At 35.1% G+C, this 13,898-nt stretch overlaps 2 protein-coding genes across 3 annotated transcripts; one reads left to right on the top strand and one right to left on the bottom strand.

Moving 5' to 3' along the window:
- The first annotated feature begins 254 nt into the window (after positions 1-254).
- On the top strand, positions 255-7,101 carry LOC126757378 (myosin-11). 2 transcript variants are annotated; one of them, XR_007666729.1, is made up of 9 exons: positions 255-458; positions 690-786; positions 843-1,015; positions 1,078-1,281; positions 1,601-5,728; positions 5,799-5,870; positions 6,108-6,230; positions 6,295-6,396; positions 6,454-7,101. XR_007666729.1 is itself a non-coding variant. In XM_050471241.1 (8 exons), exons 1-8 carry the CDS (start codon positions 387-389, stop codon positions 6,310-6,312), a joined length of 4,887 nt encoding a protein of 1,628 aa, XP_050327198.1. In that variant the 5' UTR covers positions 255-386; the 3' UTR covers positions 6,313-7,101. The 2 variants fall into 2 exon arrangements, 1 of the variants encoding a protein (XP_050327198.1); XM_050471241.1 differs by having other exon boundaries at positions 6,295-7,101.
- A 468-nt stretch (positions 7,102-7,569) lies between these two features.
- LOC126757377 (little elongation complex subunit 1) lies at positions 7,570-13,413 on the bottom strand. Its single transcript, XM_050471240.1, has 3 exons — positions 13,336-13,413; positions 11,467-13,273; positions 7,570-11,415 (listed from the first exon to the last, which is right to left on the bottom strand). The coding sequence occupies exons 2-3, from the start codon at positions 13,166-13,168 to the stop codon at positions 7,814-7,816; spliced, it is 5,304 nt and encodes a 1,767-aa protein (XP_050327197.1). The 5' UTR covers positions 13,169-13,273; positions 13,336-13,413; the 3' UTR covers positions 7,570-7,813.
- Positions 13,414-13,898: the final 485 nt, after the last annotated feature.

Raw genomic sequence — 13,898 nt, 5'->3', positions numbered from 1 at the left:
ATATATATTTTAATAATTTTATAACCGAAAGGATATATATTTAAGAATATACTTAAATAAAATACTTCTTATAAATTAAATGAAGTGATTAAATTATGGAAATTTCTTAGTTATTTAGTTTAATATAGAAATTATTGATTTTGCTTGCATTTTTATCTTCTATGTTATGTTTCGCAAATTCCAAACAACTTTGTTTTGCTTATTTCATTCTTAAGCCAGCAAATAGCAACGTTGCTATCAATACTAGTTATTTTCCTTGTATTTTGCCAATTTACACGTAGTGTTTTTATGATATGTGGAGTGTAAAATCTAAAAAAGTCTGCTGAAATATTGTTAAATTGTTAGTGAAAATAGTTCGTTTTACAGTGTACGCAAATAAAAAAAACATGTTTGCAAATTTGAAAAACAAATTAATAGAAGAAGTGAAGGCGTCTCCGTCGAAATTCCAACAATTTGCGGTAATTGAAAACAAAATTAGAAAAGGAAAACATAAGGCGACAAATCATTCCTTTCAACACTGAAATAATACCTTAAGTAATAAATTTATACTATTATCTGTTCAAAATAAAATAATTTAGAGGTGGTGTTTGCAATTTTTTATGTTTTCTTAAGCAGACATTTAATTTTTAATTATATACTTTTTGGTGTATCATTGTTATATTGACTACCGTGTCTAAAAATGGAAATAGGCTGCTGTTTCGTCATCGGCCAGTACAACCCCAAGTGGTTCGGAATCAACTACGACAACGACAACTAACGAAAATTTCTTTAGCATTACAGAGGAAGGCGAGTATCACAAATAAAGTCTGGAATATAATTTTTTACTTATTGTACATAATTAGATACACCACAAAATTCGCCGTATAAACCTCTGAAACTACCACCTGGTTCCGTAAGCGGGCGAACATACCATAATGGACCTATCGGCGGTGCTATACCACGTACACGAAAACTCTCCAACTCATCAATGGCCAGCGATGTCTCCTTCCGTTTGCCCTCCTATGATTCACCACCTGTAAGAGTATTTTTTACAATAAAAAAAAAACATTAAGAACTATCATGTTTGTATAATTTTAGGTGTACCATCTACAATCAGATTTGGAGTCTAATTGTAGTGAGCTGGAAGATACAGCTTCTACCGCAAAACTGGAAGTAGTAACTAAGGAACAATTATACGATGCTTATAAAAAATCGTTGGATCGTTACCATAAATATCGAAGCCGATATACTGATTTGGCTAAAAGATATAAGGATTTAGAACGTGACAGTACCAAAGCTCGGGTATGTACATCTGTAATCAACATATGTATGTCTTCCTATAAAAGTTTGCATTCGATATATTTAATGTTGTTATTGTGAATTACAACTCATTATCAGATATGTAGCTTTAAGATAAGATATAATACCTACTCACCTTATTTTAGTTTACTAACCTATTTTTTTTGTTGGAATGGCATTTTGGATTTTTCTTGTTTAATAAAATTAAAAAAAAAGTTATTTTAATTGAAATATGTAAAATACAATTTTATGACATCATTTCAATAAGCATGAAAGCAATAATAATAAGATAACTACTCAGTTAGTATTTCTTTTTTGATAGTCCGTACTTGTGGAGACCCAGGAGAAGGCTATACGCCGCATCAGTGAATTGCGTGAACAATGTTCGTTAGAGCAGCAAGCAAAGGCGCATCTCGAGGAGGCTTTGCGCATGGAAATGGATGATATGCAATGTAAAATGCAAGCATATCAAACTAAACTGAAATTACTTGGTGAAAATCCCGACAATGTGTCTGCAATACTTCTAACAAATGAATTCAATGATACAACTGGCGGAGCGTCACTTATAGATTTGGATGATAACAATAGCAATACCAACATAGAACATTCAGAAGATTTGAATGAAAAGAACACAGAGGATACTTTTGAAAGTTTGAAAAATGGACAAGATTTTCCACTAATAGAACAACTGAAGAAAGAGTTGGATAATCGGGAACGCAAAATCGAAGAGCTGATGGCTAAAATGTCGAATGCCGAAGATACCATATCACAATTACGTAAGCAAGAAGAAGAAAACGCGTTGTTATTGGCTCAAACAAAGCAGGCTATTCACTCGGAGTTAGAAAACAAGGAAAGCGAAGTAAAAAGGCTAACAATTAAAATTAACGAAATGCAAAAGGAAGAGCAAGACGCTGCAAAAAAAGAAAAACAATTAAGTGCTCAAGCGAGTGAACTAAATGAATTGCATGAGAAGTTAAAGAATCTGCATATTGCCAAACAAGAAACTGATGCTAAACTAATTGCTTCGGAACACATGTTGGGACAAATGAAAGAACAGCTTCTTGTAAAGGATAATGCAATCAAAGCTTTTGAACAGAAATTGTCAAAAGGGCTTAAGGACAGCGAACAGAAATTGGATGAGTTGCGACAGCAAAATGTACAATTGAATGAAATGTTACAGCGATATCAACAAAACGAAGTTTCACTTGCCGAGATCGATAACGAATTGAATAGAACGAAGAACGAAAATGACATCCTCAAAATAGCAACTGGCGAGAATGAACGAAAACTACACGAACTCGAAGAAGAAGTACGCAGCCAAAAGGAGCAACTAGAACGTCATCAAAAAGAGCGGGCAGCCGAAGAAGATCGTTGGAAACTTATGTATGCTCGAGAGGATGAATTAACTAAGTTGTGGCAAGAAGTGCAAGCGGATAATGAAGTGCAAAGACAAATAGTAAAACGGTTAGAGTCGGAATTGAAAATATCTAATGAACGAAATCAGAATAATGAAAACGAAACGATTGCTGCACTCAAAACGGAATTACACAAGGCAAACGAAGAGCTTGAGGGGAAGGTAAAAACTTTAAAAGATCAATTGGCTGGTAAAGAAAAAGAACTAAAGTCAAGTACAAATAAATTAGCAAAACAAAAGAAACAATTTGAGAACCAACAAAGTCGGGTACGCGATCAAAGTGGTGAAATTGAAATGCTACGAACTGAATTGAATAAACATGAACAACATTTGACTAATCTCCAGAATGAATCGCAAGCACGTGAACAGGAATCCGAAGCGGAGAAAGCTAAATTAAAGGCCCAAGTTCAATCTATATTACAGGATATTACGCAAATTCAAGATGAAATGCGTATTGTGAAGGAATCTCACGATGAGTTGGAAGTGGAAAAGTTGAAACTTGAACAAAGAATCGAAAATATGCAACAGGAAGCACAGGATACAAGCGACGACACTCAACATTGGCGAGATCAATTGGTTGGCACTGAAGACAAACTGCGCCTTGTAGAGTTAAAGTTGCAGAAAGTAGAAACTGAAAACTCGCAATTAGCTGAAAGGAATTGCTTACTAGAAGAGCAGAACAATCGTTTTGAAAAACAATTAGCCGAGCGCGAGGCAAATGCAAATGACCTTCGCTTGCAGTTGGATAGCAACGAGATGACTTTGCGTAAATTAAACGAAAAAATGTCCGAAGTGCTGGATGAAAATTCTCGTCTGCACAATACACAAGAGTTAATGGATCACGACTATCGGACTTTACAAGATAAATTTAATGCGTTAGAAAAAGAGAAGTTAATGGCAGAGGATGTACAAATAGGTTTACAAGAAGAACTGGAACAACTGAGAGAACACAAGTTAGTATTGGAAAACAAGTTGCGTGAAACCGTGGAGCAGCTTCAACAAACCGAAGAGAAATGTGCAGAACAAAAGAAGAATACTGAAGCAATCGAAAAAGAACTGAAGGAGATGGTTATAGCTCGAGAACGCTTGGAAAACCAGAATCAAATAATGAGTGCAGAATTAAATGAACTTCGGGCTGTACAGTCAGATGATGAGAAATTGCACAATTTGATGTGCGAACAAAAACGACGTATCGAAGATTTAGAACACGAATTGATTGATAGAGAAAAATCCGCGAAGGCGAATATTGAAATTGTAGATAAAGAGAATAAACATTTGAATGAAAAATTGGGTACATTGGAAGCAAGTAGGGAGGAGTTAGAAGTCACTAAGAAAGAAGTTCTACTTTTGAAATCGCAAAATGAAGAGCTAAATCGAGATTTGTGTATTTTGAACACAGAACTGAAACAAAGCCGGGACGATAACCAAGAACTTGGGAGACAGTTGACGCTGTTGAAAACATTGGAGCAAGAGAAGGAAATCAGTGAAAAAGAACACAAAACATTAACAGATGAAATAAATAAATTGAAAGAGGAGTCAAAAATGCATATTGAAGAAGCGCAAAAGAGGGCATTGGAATTGAAAGAAATAAGGCAGCACTTGCACAATTCAAGCGAAATAAATGAAAAACTTGAAAATACCGAGTTAGAGCTACAGAAAATGCGAGAATTAGAAAAGAAGTTACGCGTCGACGCTGCTAACGATGCTGAATTGGCAAATCAAAAAATCCATGAGCTTGAAGATCAGTTGCACACTGCCAAGAGCGATATTGAACGATTGCACGAGAGCAATGACGCTATTCAAGTGGAAATGGATAAGATACAAAACAAAAATGAGCTACAAGTGCAGAGTTTGGAAGGAACAATACAACAATTGAAAGAACACAATGAAAAACTTCAGCAACAGTTTGCCAGCCAAAAAGTTGACGGCGAAAAACTTGCTAATTTCGAACAAATGCAAATTGAAAACGAGTATCTGAATAAACATGTAAAACAATTGGAAACCGAACTCACGTCAAAACGCACAGAAGCGTCTAGTCAGTTGCAAGAAGCTCAAGACCAGCGGGAAAAATTAAAATCTCTACAGTGCGAACTTTATGTGCTACGGGAAAATGCTGAAAAATACGATGCACAGCTTGCCGAGAAACAAAAAGTAATTGATAGTGCTGAGAATGAACGTACACAACTGCGTGAAATGCTGACGAATGAACGCGCTGAGTTGGAACGTCAAGTAGTGCATGCCAAGTATATTACTGAGCAAAATGATGCTATACAAAGTGATTTATTACACAAGCAACACCAATTAACAGAGGCGGAACAACAATTGCACGATATTAAAGCTGAACTCGAAGCGGTAAACTCCACACATGCCGCAGACATTGTTATTAAAACAAAAGAAATAGATTCCTTGCGTTCCGAATTACAACAAATCACAGTTGAACTCAATGCAAAGGCGCAACTTCAGGAAGAGCTGGACACCTTGCGTGTCGAACTGGCAGAACATAATCAATTAAAAGAACTTCCATTGTCGCAGGCAACTGTCGAAAATGGACAAAAATCAATTTTAGCTAGTGATGCCGAGAATTTGCGACGCATTAATGAAGCCTTACAACGTGAATTGGAAGATTTAAAACATAAATCAACATCTGAAATCACCGAGCTGCAACAAGAGATTGAAGATATGCAAAGTAATGCGAGACATATGACTGAAAAATTGGCAGAAGTTGAAAAATTACATAGCGCCTTGACGACACAACAAATGTTGGCGAACGTGAATGCTGACCAAGAATCTCTGAACCCTACTCGTGAAATTGCCACAGGCGGGGAAATATCTAAGTTGAAAGCGGAGGAGCTGTTGCAGCGAGAAAAGGCTGAGTTGGCGGCGAAACTACGCGAAATTATGAATGAAGTGCGTGATGTGTCTGAACGTAACCTATTCCTTGAGCAGCAATGCGAAAACTATTTGATATTGGAACAATCAAACGAACGTTTGAAGCTGCAAAATGCCAAACTGTCACGTCAGTTAGACGAAACATTGGTATATATATTTTTTAAAATAATTTATATAGTAAATTTATTATTTTTAACTTTTTATTGGATCCGTACAGGTGTCAATGCAACACAATGAAGGTATTACAGCGAATACAGAATTCGAGTACTTAAAGAATATTATGTTTCAGGTGAGAGAGAAAAATATTTTACCCTCAAACAAGAGGCCATTTAAATTATCCATTTGTGGTCGTTTTTTTTCCATTTTTATGCCATCTTTTTCATTCAGAAGTTCAACTTCAATAATTACTGATTGTCGTCTGTCATTAAAAAAATCTGACTTTAAAACAATTTTTTTTGCATAAAATTACAATTGAAAGATTTTGAAGAAACTATTTTAAACGTTATTTAATTCATATTAATTTAAGTATTTAACGGGATCTGCCAATGGAAATAACGAAACGCTTGTCAAAGTGATATCAGCTGTTCTGAAATTCTCACCTCAACAAACCCAAGTGGCACTTGAAAAGGAGCACCAGCGACGTTCACTGGTGAGATAAATGTAAACTTTAAATTTGTGATAAACAATGTACATATATTTTCATGGAATTTCAGATAAACAAAATTCTATAGCAAGAATTGGAGCAAGCCTACGAAGCTAAATGGTGGTAGCAATAACATTGCTTTGCCAACTCGAAAATATATTGATCTATTAATGTATAGTAAATATTATTAAAACTACTAAATGTTCACTATACACTTGATTGGTTGCAGGCATATGTACCGCGTACACAGATCCTTAAGGAGTGCCGGTTAAGCTTCTTATCCGTATTAGGCATTTGACAGTTAATTGTAATTAACAGTTAATGATTTGTTTTCGATTTTAGCTATTGATAACGCATTTTAGATGTATAAATATTCTCAACTGACTAATTCAAATAAGTACCTACATATGTATGTATATCGGCAGTTCGTAATATGTTGTGACATACGGGCGTAATGCAGTTTAAATATATGTAAATTGTAACAAAAAAATATAAAATATAAACTGTATGCCAATTAAAAACGTTTGTATAGACATAGTTATTGATTTGCTAAGAATTTACATTCATGTATATATACACATGTATGTATATATGTATATAAAATGTTCAAATGTATTACTGATATTTTGTTCGATTTCGTTTGCGTTTGTATTTAAAGGGCATTAAGCTGTTATCAATTGTGCAATCTTGTAATGGAATTGTATGTGCTTTTTTTTAGTCACATCCAACGTAAATATTGAAAATATTAAATAAGTCAAAATATATCAAATATTGTTGTAATGTAAGTTTTGCAAATAACCTACGAATGTTTTTAGTTTGAAGTAAAAAATATATATACATAATAAAACTAAAATAAACAAAAATTTTGAAAAATAAATACTACGATTTGTTATTTTCAATTTGCGGGTGTCGGAACAAACATTTGTATCTACATGTGCTTCGGATCCATTTCCTAGTTGACGACGATGTGAATCCACCTATTTACAATATCAATCTTCTCAGAGTACCAAAATGAAATTATGATACATATCTCAACATTACCATAAATTATTACTTGTTTTCTTGCCGGAAATAAAAGCTCTATGGAGGCAGGCAAGGTGAAAGTATTTCTTCGCAACTGTCCAGTTTATGCTAACTGAGGTTGAAACATCTCGGGTTGATATTAGCCGCCTTAATAAATTTTTGGTAAGTTTAAAGCGCTTCGTTCGTCTATTTGGGAATCAAAAAAGATCAGCTGTCCAAGTGGGATCCTTCGTTACTTTTGGTGCGAGCATAAGCCATACGAGTATAACACAACATAACCTTTTTAACTTTGTACCAGTATTGAAAAGAAAATGAAGAAAAGTATATTTTTTATATTTCATCTTATAAAATTTATTTCTGTAATTTTTCATGGAAAAATATACATACATTTCCTTCTTGACATTAATTCATCTAACTTATACACAGCGAAAAATAAAAATAAATATTTCTTAAGACGTTATTTAAAAAACGCGAATATTGTAATTTATGTGACATAACATAAAAATTCAAAATATAAATAAAAAAAAAAAGATAAAATCTTTTCGAAAATAAGCTAAAGCTTTGCTTTAATTAGAAATTGTTGGCATTAAGCCATTCCAGTATTTTAACGGCTTTCTATGTACAAAAGTTTTGAGCGCATTGGTTGTGACCATTTGCAGTGGATAATGAGGTTTGAAGTTAGCAAGTGCATGAAAACAGCGTGTTTGACAAAATCGTTGAAATCGCAATATGGCTAATACAGCCGCTTCTTGCACGACCGGTCGCTGAACAGCGCAAAGGAAGCGTTCGAATATCGAAAAGTAAACGGAGACATCTGTAGTGAGAGGCAGCGGCTTCACCACAGCCGATATACAGTCCATTAAAACAGCAATACGTTCATCATATTCGTTCGTATGCTGCACACGCGTATAGTATTCTTCGGCTAGTGGCAATAATTGTTGCTGTAGTAAAATATCTACAAGTTTAAGATTTCGTTTGCAAAAGATGGCAAAGGCGTACATGAGATTTGTTAGCTTTCCGCTCTTAAGTTTTGTCACTAGATTCGTCAAAACTTCGGGTGCTTTTGGTTTGAAGGGCTCAAAGTGATATTCGAATCTTAGCATTGATAGAAGTTCTCTATGACGTAAATCCTTGGTATCCATATTGTATGTTGTACACATTAACAAATGTTGAATAACGGTGATTAGTGCATCTGATTTATCATAATTAGATTCGTCACGGTGTGGAAGCGTGGTAGGATACCAACAAAGTACTTCGTAGATCATTGGTGATGCCCTCTTATTGTGATAATATAAGCTTTTGGCAATGAATAGGCGCGCAGGATTGTGTGCAGCATTATGAAGAGGTATAACAATTAAGTACAATTGGGTGAGATTCAAAATAGTGTTTAATGATAACTTTTCATTCCACAGGTAACTAAACAGTCTATTTTCAATTTTTTGCAGCACCGCAGCGATGATCTCCGGGCGTTTTTGCTGTAGGTGCCGCAACATGATCAATATAAGTCGCAAGTGTGTACCGATGTATTTTGGTGGAACGCGTGCTAACTCACAATTCAACTCAATTTCTGGGCGCGGTGCTTTGCAAATTTGTTCAATTATCAGACTGGCTAACATTTCACAATCTAACATTTGCTCCAGCAGAGATGCGGCAAGTGTAGAAGCCGTCACATCCACTTGGTCACGGGTTTTGTTCAGGAAGTCTGCGATTTGAAGTGTGATTTTAGATTCTACTTCATTTTCCTTCCTTTTTCCCGTTATGGTTGCAAAAAGTTCAAAGGAATATTTCTTGATAAACTTTTGCAGTACACTATTTATTTGGCTGGAAGGATAATGGCTCCTGTTCATTTCCAAAGGAATTGTTGGAGTTATTTGTGAGTCAACTAATAAGTTTTCACTGACTGTCTCTGTTGGAGGTGAGTTTGGTGATTCTAAATTTAATAGATTATTCGTTGAATCAAGCTCAGGATTTTGCACATCGATTTCTAAGCTCAGTTCTGAACTGGATGCCAAGGTGCATTGAGATGTGCTAGCGCTTTGAACAATTTGCGATGTTAAGTGCTCTGAATGGCATATCGCAGGAGTTTTAGTCACAATCACAAATTCCTCGAAAGGACGAAAAAATGGCTTGTTAACCATTGCATTTGAAGTGTTGCCAACAGCACTGGTATTTTCAAATGCACCGTTCCCACTAACTTGTATATCGGTAATACTATGAGGTTCATAATTTTCGCCTTTATTTGACCTTTGTTTCATTTCGGTAGATATTTCAAACTGATGGTTAGTATGTTCGCTAGTTGATGAGTGGGACATTTTGTCTTTAGCTTGACACAGACCAGTTAAGTTTGATAAATTTTGTTCATTATCCTTACAGGAATAGTCATTATTGCTTTGGGCTGGCAAGTTTTCCTGGTCATTTGAGTCCTTTGTTGGCGACGATAAACTCTCATCGCTGCTTAATGGGTTATCACGTTTTTGTTTATCTCGCAAACGTGCTGAGCGTTTACAGGGTACAACGGGGGTCATTGAACCTTTTCGTTTACGACCACGCTTACACGGCACTTTTTGCTCATTTGCTGATTCAAAAATGCTATTGACTAGTTGTTTTGTTGGTGAAATTCCCAATAAGTCGTCCACAACTGATTGTGTATGTAGCGCAGAGATATCGGAATCACTGCTACTTGATGGAGAAAGATCTTTTGAGGATGTCGGAAATATTTTATCATCGGATGCCGCATCATAGTCTACACTTGAATCGGAGTGGGTTCTAGTTTTACATATTTTTTCAGGAGTTCCTTCGACTAAAACAAGTATGGGTTCATCGACTTCTTCATTTTCGTTGTGAGAATGGTATAAGGGTTGAATAGATGCTGTTGTTGTTAATGAAATAGCTTCATTTTGTTGGAACTCTGTTGCTTTCGTTGAAAACGGATGCTTATAAGTGTCGGCAAGCTTAGTACCTTCGGTCCCTTTGGTTAACTCATTAGTATTAGGCGGATGGATATTCGGAAGCTTGAATTTATGTATTTCTTCAAGAGGTTTGGAAATATCTGCACTATTGTTTATTTTCTGGAATGGATCTGTGAACTTCATACTACTGACGTCAGCTTCATTTTCTTTCAATTCTTCTTGGTAATGGGTACTTTCTGAAATGTCCGTCAGTATCTCAATGTTTTTGGTTTCCTCTAACCTATCATTTTCTAAACGCTCTTTACGGTCAATATTTTTTTCAGGTTGCTTCAAAACAGCACACATTTTAGTATTCACATCATTTGAGATAAATATATTATCGAATTGTGTAGGGCTATTTGTATCTTGTTGTTCTTGTAGCGAGCAATTTGTTTGTGTAATATCAACGTCGCTATCATCTGAATCACTTCCAAATATATTATATGCTAAATTACGTTTGTATTTATTTTGTTTCTCATATACTTCCTGTTGATTTTCAATTGAACATCTAGCATCAGTCATTTCGAAACTATCACAATTGTTTCTTTCACTGTCGTACAGTTCAGGTACTTTTATGTCTTCAGACATGACCATATTCACACTGCTTTTATCTTGTAATAATCTTAATTGGTTTTCATTAGCACATAACGAGTTGGGTCTATCTTTTTCAGCATTAATATCTAGATCGTTAATAGTATTATTTAGTTTTTCATCTTCAGTATGCTTTACATTTACAGATTCAGTACCAAAATTATCTTCTAAGTGTGCTAAGTAGACACTTTCCGACACCGCAACATTTCTGCCGTTTTCTATTTGGTAATCTTCATTGGAGCTGTAAAGATTGGCGCAAAATTCGACAGCAGTGAGAAAGAGTTTTTCATTTTGGTCTACTGTAACTTCCCCATTATCGGATTTAGAATCTGTTTCGTTATTAATAATAGATGTCGCGACTAGTTTTGCCCTTTTTGTTTTATACCGTTTCATTAGTTTTTTGTTATTCTTCCGCTTCCTGGTACTTATTGGTTCTTCTGTGGTAATTTTCTGGCCACGCACTTGTTTGACGGATCGTTTTGGTATTTCGAGTGGTTCTTTGAATATCCATTTTTCAAAATCCTCACATTCACCATGAGTTTGTGTACTCCCATCTGTACTAATATTATTGTCGGTAAGATCACTCATTGGATTGATGTTGCTATCATAAGCGATTTCTGTCGGTGTACCTGAAATATACAGATTTAAATATATTTTATGCATCAAAAACTTTTTATTACCTTCAAATTGTGTTGAAACAACGTTGGATTGTGTTATATTCGTATTATTTTCTCTATTTAAGTCAAAGGTGTTTTCCCTCCTATTTATTTGTTGCTCACATTGTGTTGGTAACGGTGATGCTGGTTGTTGCTGTGAAATTTGCCTAGATTCGTATAACGTATGTATCCAATTATTAAACTGCTGCAAGGTATGTGAATCATTAGGTCTATTAAACTGTTGCGGTCGCAAGTGGTTACTGGTAGGCGAGTATAGAAGTCCCATAAACATTTGGCCAGCCATTTGCCAAACAGTAGAAAATACATCTGGATGCATTTCGGGAAGGTTCGTTAATGCACTTATCATTGGTTGTAAATTACTAATATTGTGTAAATTATTGTTGGTCGGTAAACCCGAAGTTTCAGTATTTTCATTAAGTTGTGTTGTAGATAGATGTGCTGGTGGTGGTGGCGTAGATGATGGGGTGGCGTTGATTTCATACTTCATATTATCATATATAAACGAAGGTGAACTGGATTGTGAACGTTTAAATGTTTCCATAATTGGAATATAATCTATTTGGCGTTGCACATTACACAAATAAGTGCAAGTGCCTATAGACTTAGATTTATTAGGCAAACTCAGCAATGGGGTAGCTTCTGATAAATCAAATTCATTAGAAGTTGTTTCCGGAATTGGATCGGATATTGGACTAAGCGGTGATACGCTCCATACTTCAAAGAATTTGTCAACCAATGTCGCTTCTAATGGAATTATCTTTGGTTCTGGAAAAATTGTACCGACATTATGTTTTTTGATAAAGCATGAAGTTGATGTGCCTCGTGTTGTTGTAGTGGATATATGTTGTGTTCCTTGTGAACGCAATTCAATTAAGTTTGTTTGTACCGCTTGATTCTGCGTACTCTTAGTGAGGATTTCCTCTGTGTGCAATGTTTGTGCACACATATCTCTCGATAATGGGGCAACTGTTTGTGTGTGCATATGATTGCTTTGTATTACTGATGTCTGTGTGGATTGTGCAGCGACTTGCTTTGTTACAAATGTATCTGAAGCGTTCAGCAGGTTACACTGGATATCTTTATCTTTTCTAAGTTTACGTTTATTATTAGCCCTTACTTTTATAAGAGGCACTTTCATACCCCTCTGTTCACAGTAATTACTTAAATCATCTAAAAGTGGTTTGTCATATAATTTCACTCTTTCATCCTCGTTGAGTTTTTGAACTAACTTCAGATATTTGATTGCTAATTCCGTAAAGCTTAAGGGACCTTTTGTGTTATCTAATTGAGCTTCTACTTGTTCCAACTGCATTTGTTTCTCTGCCACTTCATTTTTCAATCGCGTGCAATGTTCGTGCAGATTATTTGATTTGAGCTCCACAGTTTGGTACTGCGTTTGCAAATCCAAGCACTTCTTTTTTTCGTTTACATAAAGTTTGTGAATTTGATTTGCCGATTTTTGAAAATCTCTAAGCTTCAGCTGTATATTCGAATTTTCCATTTTCAACAAATTAATTTTATTAACCAATTCATTACATTGAGCAATTCTTTGCGCCAGATCTTTTGCTTTATAGGAATTGGCGCGAATAGTAGCCGTATTGGTGGTAGCCGTGGATTTCTGGACTTCTTTTTTATTTGGTGGTGAAAGCTCTAAAAAGTCCAAGTTTAAATCATCGTAATTGAATGGATGCTCCTCGTCGGCCATGGCTGTGTGTGCAGTGGGCGCCGCAATGGATAATGCAAACTATTGAAAGTACACAATTTAACTACATTACACGAAAAATGTGTGTTGTCATTCACGTCTAATATGCTGAAATATACACATAATTATCAATGATTCCTCGGTTTAAAGTAAAAATAACGTTAAATTACCAATTAGCACGAGTAATAGAAAACAACGAAGGAAAACGTTTGACCACAATGTTTATAAATGTCAAACTTGCCGGTTAGAAGAAGCATTAACAAATATTATTGTGAACGGGTATGCCATGGAAGAGTTGCCAACCAATGCAGCGGCGAGAATTTAGATATTAGTTTTATGTAATGTAATGTCCATGCAATTTTAATAAATACATATACATCGTATACAATTATTAAAAAACGCTTTTTGAAATAATCAGTTTTTTACTGTTCTACTAAAACTTGTTATCCTTAATATACATAACATGTATAATTAACTTTTAGTTCACAGAGCTAATTGTGAATACCAGGATATTATGTCATACTGAATGACATGTTTCCGGTTGTCTGTTCGGTAGTTTTAATTGGTGGCTGAAGAGAAAGTGTTTTTAAAAAGAGTCTGGTAAATATTTAAATGCATATATGTAATATATAAAGTGATATTTTTCTAAATGAAAGTAATGTTGAACGAATTTTGAGTATGCATTGTGAAAAAAACAAATGATTTTGTGTGAAACATACAAAGCATTCATGGC

The sequence above is a fragment of the Bactrocera neohumeralis genome, chromosome 4, assembly GCF_024586455.1.
Source record: "Bactrocera neohumeralis isolate Rockhampton chromosome 4, APGP_CSIRO_Bneo_wtdbg2-racon-allhic-juicebox.fasta_v2, whole genome shotgun sequence".
NCBI lineage: Eukaryota > Metazoa > Arthropoda > Insecta > Diptera > Tephritidae > Bactrocera > Bactrocera neohumeralis.
The sequence above is the reverse complement of the archived record's forward strand: the minus strand, read 5'-3'. Positions and strand labels throughout refer to the sequence as shown.